General features: G+C 36.5%; 1 protein-coding gene across 3 annotated transcripts in view; it reads right to left on the reverse strand.

The window, feature by feature from the left end:
* The window catches only part of vps50 (VPS50 subunit of EARP/GARPII complex), a 114820-nt gene that overhangs the window by 93612 nt on the left and 13108 nt on the right, over positions 1-8100 (reverse strand). For all 3 annotated transcript variants that reach the window (XR_001312137.1, XM_014028877.1, XM_014028876.1), the window contains exon 4: positions 2244-2315. Coding sequence is in view for 2 of the 3 variants with exons in the window: in XM_014028877.1 (XP_013884331.1) it covers positions 2244-2315 (72 nt within the window). In the remaining variant the exon portion in view is untranslated. The remainder of the gene's footprint in view (positions 1-2243; positions 2316-8100) is intronic.

Genomic DNA, 8100 nt, shown 5'->3' on the forward strand with positions numbered 1-8100 from the left:
CTGTAAGTTCAGTGCATTTACCATTTACCATGGATGGATATCATTCCCTTATCAAAAACATACCCAGAGTGTTGCTTTGACTCATTCATGCATGTTTGAGAAATCCTTGAATCCCCTGTAGCCATGTGGAGCTGCCTAAACACTTGCTGGTACAAAGCACTGCCTATTTACACAATTCAATTCAATTACATTATACTTTATTGACCCAAAGGGAAATTACAATTCATAACAACCCATTCAAGAGAAAGACAAAACAAAAACAAAAACATGAATCACATACACTGGAGAACAGTTGCCTCGGGTCCTGCAGCCATAAAGAGAGACATCTTCAAAGTTGGAGAAAGTTTTTATAAGGTGTTTAAAACATTAGTGTGACAGGGCTTAAGTCAGTTGTGTTATTAAAATTCAACAGAATGTTCATTTTCGGCTCACTTAGACTCATTCTGATGCTTTGTCCTTAAACTAGTCTTCATGACCAAATATTTGCAGATCAACTTAGACTAAAAGTGCAATAGATAAAATCCCCACAGAACAGAATGACTGTTTGTCAACCTGAGATGATAGAAACTGTGGTTGTTGAATAGAACAAGAAGAAAAAGGCATGAGTTAAATATCACAGCAACTGTTCAGATTTAAACGCATTCATAATCTGACTCTTATAGCCAACATCAAAGCAAACCTCAGAAGATATTTAAATTGTATTTAAAGTCTTRAGAAAACCTAAATTTCAGTAAGGCACGATGTCTTACCCAGAGGCTGTATTTAACACAGATGATCAATTTGTCATCCATGTGAGGACAAAAGACATGAATGAGTCATCTTCAGCTCTAAATAAATCTATACATCGTCCTTCACTGTGACACTCGAAACATTTACTGCATGTTAATCACTACTTAGAGGAAATATTAGAATGTTTATTTGTTCAGTTTATTACCATATATCTGGGTGTCTTCTGTCTATACTTGCTATAAACTCCAAAAATCAAACAAGAACACAAATCTCTCTCACTCAGTGAGCACAAAGCTCATCTGAGCTCACACAAGACGACATTCTGACTCAAGTTTAACTTTAAACTTCTTAGATAAAGCTTGAATTGCTAATTGATAGGTTTTACTCCAACACAAAAAATAGGTATTGTTGTCATATTTAGCTATTTAAATGTTTATATGATTTGTTTTTTCCTGGGAAAAAAAATGGATGTTGGTTTGTTAATTTTACTTAACCTTTATTTAATATAGGTTATTTGGTTTATTTATGAATGAATTGATGAATGAATGATTTATTTATTCGGGACAGTGTGCAATTAAAACCTAATTTGATGCATTGCACAAGATTTAGCCTAAGGCTAATTTACATCTGTAGTCCCATCAAACAGTAAAAAACAAAACAACATCCAACAGTAAAATAGAAATAAGAGAGGGAAAAAAAACAGAAAAATAAAAATATAAAATAAAACATTTTGCAATTAAAAAATACATAAAAACCCCACCCCACACTCCAGTCCCAATTAAAAAGTTATATCACTAAACATTCAACAAAAACTCCACAACTCTCCCAAACCAAAAGCAAACTCTAAAATCGATTACCCAGTGCAACTCAGTGATTGCAACATTGGGTAGATTTAAAATACTTTTTAAGATTATTTTTAAAACTATGATGATGACTATGATGATAAAATACTCAATTGATTTTATAGAATTTAAATCTGCAATTCAGAAAGTAAACYCGAGAATAATCTATAAGATCCCAGTCACGTTGGGCTGTGCCAAAGACTAGAAGGCTCACTGAGGAGTCATTTCATTTCAATTTGTCAATACTTTCACCCCATACCTACTCGCTTAGAAGACAAGTGACAGATCCTGAGTCCATTATTTCTAAAGGAAAAAAAACAAATAATACCACAGACTTCCTGACATTCTGACACTTAGTTTTTAGTTCAACTAATTAAGAGAAAATTAACGTTTTGCTTCACCAGTTTTTTTTACCTCGGGACCAAACTCCTTTAGAATCTGGAAACAAAGATATTTTTATACAACAAATACCATATAGATAATGTGCATTTTCATATTTACTCATCACCTTTGATTAATGCGGGCAGTTAAATTTTGAGTCCACATAGAAGATGCCTAAAATGTTTTATTTCGCTGCATCTTTCAATCTTTAATCTTGTTAYGACTGAGGATATTTGTTGGCATTCCTGACTGTGTGAGAGTTAGTGACGGAGAAAACAGAGAAATACTCACTGCAGCCTGTTGTCTCTTCAGCTTGTCTCTGTACTCCTCCAGCTCCTGCAGGTTGAGCTCAGGAGGGAGCTTCTGTAATCGCACAGAACACAAACAAACAACCATAATATAGTCCACTTCCTCCAACATAGTGAATAACACCCCAGATAAATGTGTATAATTGCAGATTTTAAGAAATTACTAGTTTTGCACAACTGAATGCAAGCCTCTCAATACACCAAGCATTCAACTTTGTGAAAGAGCTCACAATAATCCCGGAACTAGAGTTGTGTCAAAGTTCTGCTGCTAAGGATCACAGCGGAGATTTCATTTATCTTGAAAAAGCTCCTTTTCACCCCTGAGTGTCTTAAGTTTTCAAAGAAATCTCACTATGAATTTCTGAGAACTAAAGCCTTTTAAAGCTAAAGATAGCTGCAACGCTTTGTTCCTCCTAAATAGAAAAGAAGCCCAAAGTTTACACGCTCTGCCGAATCACGAGTCAGGACAGTCAAGAAAGTAGAGCAGTGTTTACTTGTTTTATAAAAACATAAATTTACGTGACTCACCGGCAATTATGGTAATAAATTTACACATACATGAATATTTAATTGCCTAACTACATCCTAGTTAAGGACACCTCATGATACTGTAATTATCAATAAAATTATTATTGATAATAAGTGATCAGAACTGTATGCAGCAGATGATCTGAGTCCAGAGTTCTCAGTTTGAAACCTTCTGGAGCTCTTCTGCGTGACTCCAGGTGTGACAGAGTGTGGATGGTTGATTGTCTCTTTTGTGTCCCTNAGCCTGAAACTCTCAGACTGAAGAAGTCTCTTGGAGGAGAGACGAAACGTTTCATTAGAGAAGAACCCGTCCAGAAGACCTATACAGTTTTTTTCTTTTTGATTTTTTACCTGGATTACTGAGATGCATCAGGATACAGTAACTAAGTATTTGTACTTAGTTACTTTACAACTCTGTGTAATAATAATAATAATCTAAACTACAACTGGTTGAGAAAAAAAATTCCGACAACTGACTATGTTAAAAATATATATTTTTAATCAATCCCAGCCTGTAATTATATTGAAGGAACAACTGTATTTATGTACGAAAAAGTAACAGCTATGTAAAACTGAACAAGACATTCTCATTGTTTGTACTTTCAACAAGGCTGATGTTAATGAGCCTGACACACCGACTGGGTTCCATCACTGCTTCTTTTCCATAATCAATCTGGATCAATTGAAGACTGTAACGGACAAATTCATCTCAGGTAATAAAGACACTTAACCATGTTTTCCTGTCGTTGAAATGCCCCAAGAACGACTCAGAAAAATACTGCTTGTCTGGTAACTTATCTAATTGCCACAGGGCATCACCTCTGCATTAGATTTCCTTTATTAGTTTTCCGAGCCCAAACGAGGCTCATTAGCTGGCCCGCTCTAATTAGAGGACATATATCAGAGCACTCTAGGGTTTCTCACAAGGCATGCTGGGAAAAATGAAATGCCATTAATCAATCTGGCCTCCTGTTTAATGTTCTGAACAGTGGAAACAAATGAAATGCTGATTGAGTCAGTGACGCAGAGATGAAGTTTGTTTGATGAGCACTGAACAAAGAGTAAAAAGCAGTGAAGCATCGCAGATATACTTTTGTGAAGAAGTTTTCTAAACTCATCTGAAGTCATTAAGTAGCTTTTTGCACCGAAACTGCAATAAATTAGATCTTTTTACATTCAAGTTAATTAGCTGACTGATTGTATCTTAAATATCTCTTGATTTTTAGGGAGAAAAAAAGAAAAACTCTCACAAAAAAAGAAAATCAAGTGAAATTTGGTGCATACTTTTAAAAACTGCTTTGTTTTAATTGCTTGACAGAAGTTGGAAGAAGTCTCGCTCTTTACGGAGGGAAGACAAAAGCAGCTGGCAGCTTTGAATCAGAAGAGATTAAGTTTAGTGAAGAGAGCATAAGTCTAAGAGGAGCAGCGTGTGCTTTTCTTTGACAACTCCACAATTCAAACAGAGAGCTAAACCAGTTCAGGGTTTTTTTTCACCCCCAGCATCACAGACTACCAGAGCTTTCTGACACTTTCTGAAGTGTGTTTTCTTTATGGGCTGCAAAAACAAAAATCTAAAGAATATTATATTATTTTAGTGATTTTTTTCCTTTTTTCTTTGTACGTTTTAAAACTTCTTTAATGCAACAGTTTCCAACTGTTTATCAAAAGTTCAAATTTTTATTTTGATTAAAATAGTCAGCTAAGGTCAGCGAACTTTATTGGTCACTCTGAGTCTATTTAAAAGATTGGATTTTTAAGAAAAAATATGCACATCTTACAGCTATCAGTTAAATGATTTATGTCTTCAGTAACAGAATATTTGTGTCACCGGTCACCGACACTTTGTGACTTTGCCAAAGAGCCCTGTAGGCTTTTTCCCCAACCCCTGATGCGCTGGAGCTATTGAACAGTCAGGGCAAACGGGGGCTGTATTAACTTTGATCTGAATTGAGCGACTTTCATGGTCAATTTTACACGGACCGCTAGCTCTACGCATCAGTTCCCCACCCCCAAGCCTTTCAGCCATGAGGAAATTAGATTCCTTCTTTCGCTTGAGGATCTATGGCCGTGTGAAGACCAGTTACAGTTTGCCTCAATCTCCCATGACATCAACTCCGAAACACACAAAACACTTGGCACAAGATACAGTTGACCTTGTTTAACAATATTTGTGGAGGTCTTCCTTTCAGATATTCCCTGGCTGTTGCCAGAACTGAACCAATATGTATATATTATTTAAATACATAAACTTAACTGGATAAAGATTTACAAATGTAAAGACTTCCTAAGAGTGTGAAACCAAGATCATTTTATGAAGAGATGAGATAGAGTTATAACCGTCTTGGTTAAGTTTTGTAACTGGTTGTAGGTGCAGTCTGGCTCATGGGTTTTTGCGAAATTTCGTAACATGTTCAAACTTAAAGCATGAGTTGAGATGACTTTCAGTTTCCGCCACATCAAAGTTTTACCACGATGTTGGAGAGTTCCACTGAGTTAGAACCATTTTTGTGTTGGCCAACATTTAGCTTGGCCATCTTGTCAGTTTGATTCCAAAAATGAATAGATTGTAGATGTATTTCAGTACATCCAGTGTTTATAATATACACAATACAATAACAGTGTCTAATGAGTTTTGACGGACTTGCCATAGAGAGAACCCCTTTTAATTAGGACCTCCGCATGCAAAGCAGGGAGAAAAATCCACCAGCCGCCACTGGGTTTAAATGCTTATAACTCAAAAACTATTCAAAATAGAAGGTTTGGATTTTTGTTGTTGTTGTTGTTTAACTCTGGCTGTCCATCAGGCCCACCAATGAGATCCTTCTACCCGCTTTGGACCTCCACCCAGAACAATGAATCTGTTCTGGTGACTTCTGATTTCTGTTGCATTGGTGCGTTGCGTACATGCGGGCTGGGGTCACATTTGCTACCACTTTGCTGTATCTAGTTATCTTTTAGCTATCAGAACCCAAACTATTTAAAGTCATGTTGCAGATTGTCAATCGAGAAATATTATAAACAACCCCCACTGTTCAAAGATTTAAGACGACTCATCACACTGTAATGACACGGAGGCAGATGAGCGGATGGAGCGTGGCGGTTCCAACTGGTTCTCATCTCACAATACGAGGTGATTAGAGGCACAAAGGAGTGCATCCATGCAAAGCAAAATTAGGAGTCCAAAGCCAAGCTCTCGTGTCACCCAGAAGTCTTTCATTATCAGCCACCAAAAAAAGTTCCTCTTATTCAGATTGAATGTTATAAATTATCAAATGTACATTTAAGATCATTGTAATGATGGCTTTATAACAGATGGGGAAATACATTTTTAAAATCTTGCCTCCTTGAGAGCAAACATCAGGCTTGTTTCCTTGAGTGTAACTGGGCTGGATGTTGTTTGCAGCTAGAAATAAAAAGTGTTTTCACAGGTTGAAACCTGAGCCAGAAGATAGATGTTACATTTTATTTTGTCATTCATCAGACGTTGCCTTTCAAAGTGATTTGCAGGTGACTTAACACTAAATGCACCACGGGAGCATTTTAGGTTTGGCTCACATGCGCCAAACTAAGTTAGAATTACGACTGGAGACTGCAGCGTTAACGTTTTCATTGTGACCAAGTGGAAGGAAGAAAATCAATCTAAAAAAAACTTGCAGTGTGCGCTAGAATATGTTGTTGCCAAATAGAAATATGGTGCCAACAACAACAGTGACAAAGAAGCTGTTTGATCTGCAAAGACATGTGTCTCTCTTCTTTTTTTTACTAGTAAATAAACACAGCTGTGTTTTTCTAAAAGAGTATAAAGAGCCTCAAAACATCATGAATATAGTCTGCATTAATAAAAGATATTAAGGGTTTAAGACACAAGAGGCTTTATTGTTTTCAAAGGACGGAATTGTGATGACTTTTGAAAATTTATTTTGAAATTGAACGATCAGACAAACCAAAAACCATGTCATATGAGGACTTCTGTTATTTTTCGCTTTGATCAGGTGACGACTGCATTTTCTGTCTGTCAGTTTTGTTCTCAGGTCCTCTACAGAACTTAAGTTTTGTTTTTGAAAAGAAAAAAAAATCCACTCAGACTGAACCATTAAAAATGTGCAGATTGATTGTTTCAATGGGCCTGTCACATGTCTAATGAAGTGATGAAAAAGTTCTGTGTATTTGCATAAACCCACATCTCATTTAGGTAAGCCTCACATTCTGATTTGTGGCTTCAATCATTCGACTCTACGGTGACAACAATAAAGCAGAAGAATGTAGGGTCTCGCAGGATGCTGTATCCTCTGACAGTATGTGGTTCCATTTAAAGGGCTTGTGCAACGTAGAGTGTCTCCCAGAGGTTCTCTTGTTAAAGAGCTTTGGCAAGTGAGAGATGCAGTGGGGGAGACGTGCAAGTACGAAATTAATTAAAAATGCAAGAGAACATCATCAGAGTCTTTTTTCAAAGCAGGCACTCTCACGTTGTTCTCTGGTATGTGTCATAGGAAGTGCTTTTTCAAATACATCACAGCTGCTCTCATTTGTTACCAGCTGACCACACTCATTGTCCTCCTTTCTGATAGACACAGAGTGTAGCATCTCAACAATGCCAACATTTTTTTGTCTGTTGAAGAACTGCATGGTACTTCTCTGGTGAGTACTGAGCTCCTGGATGGATTCATGCCCAGAGGAATGGAAAACTCGAAAATCTCTGTATCTATCAGGTTGAGCATCTTCTTTTGTTCCTTTAAACTTCCTAAACTGGGCTCCTGAGGAATAACCTCTTTTTTTGACAAGTGTCACTCTTTCTCATGAGTTTTTGTGCCACTTCTCAAAGGATCCAAAAATAACCCTGTTAACGCTTTTAACTTTTTTTTTTTTTGTAAACTGCACATTATTTCTAAAATGATAACAGACTGTCAGATCCTACTGAAAATAAATGGTGATGTTTAATTTCTGGTAATTTAGTAAGAAGAACATTACAAGTTAACAAGGTATTACATTTATCAAATTAATCTAAACCTCCACTTTTTTGTCTTTTTCATATAGTTAGGATAATAAACATCATCTGACACCAAACATCTATTTTTCAGATGAAGAAGACTGTCCTGAATGGGATGGATATGATTCATTACAAGAGAAAAATGAGCAATTTTCTCTAAGGGGACCAACAGACTAATTTACAGTTACAAACTGATGCTAAATGGTTAAAAAGATACATTTACATGATGCATTTCTAGTTATAACCACTCAAAGCACTTTTGCAGTGCATGCCACATTTACCCACGTACACACACACACACACACACACACACACACACACACAC

The sequence above is a fragment of the Austrofundulus limnaeus genome, unplaced genomic scaffold, assembly GCF_001266775.1.
Source record: "Austrofundulus limnaeus strain Quisiro unplaced genomic scaffold, Austrofundulus_limnaeus-1.0 Scaffold826, whole genome shotgun sequence".
NCBI classification, from domain to species: Eukaryota; Metazoa; Chordata; class Actinopteri; order Cyprinodontiformes; family Rivulidae; genus Austrofundulus; species Austrofundulus limnaeus.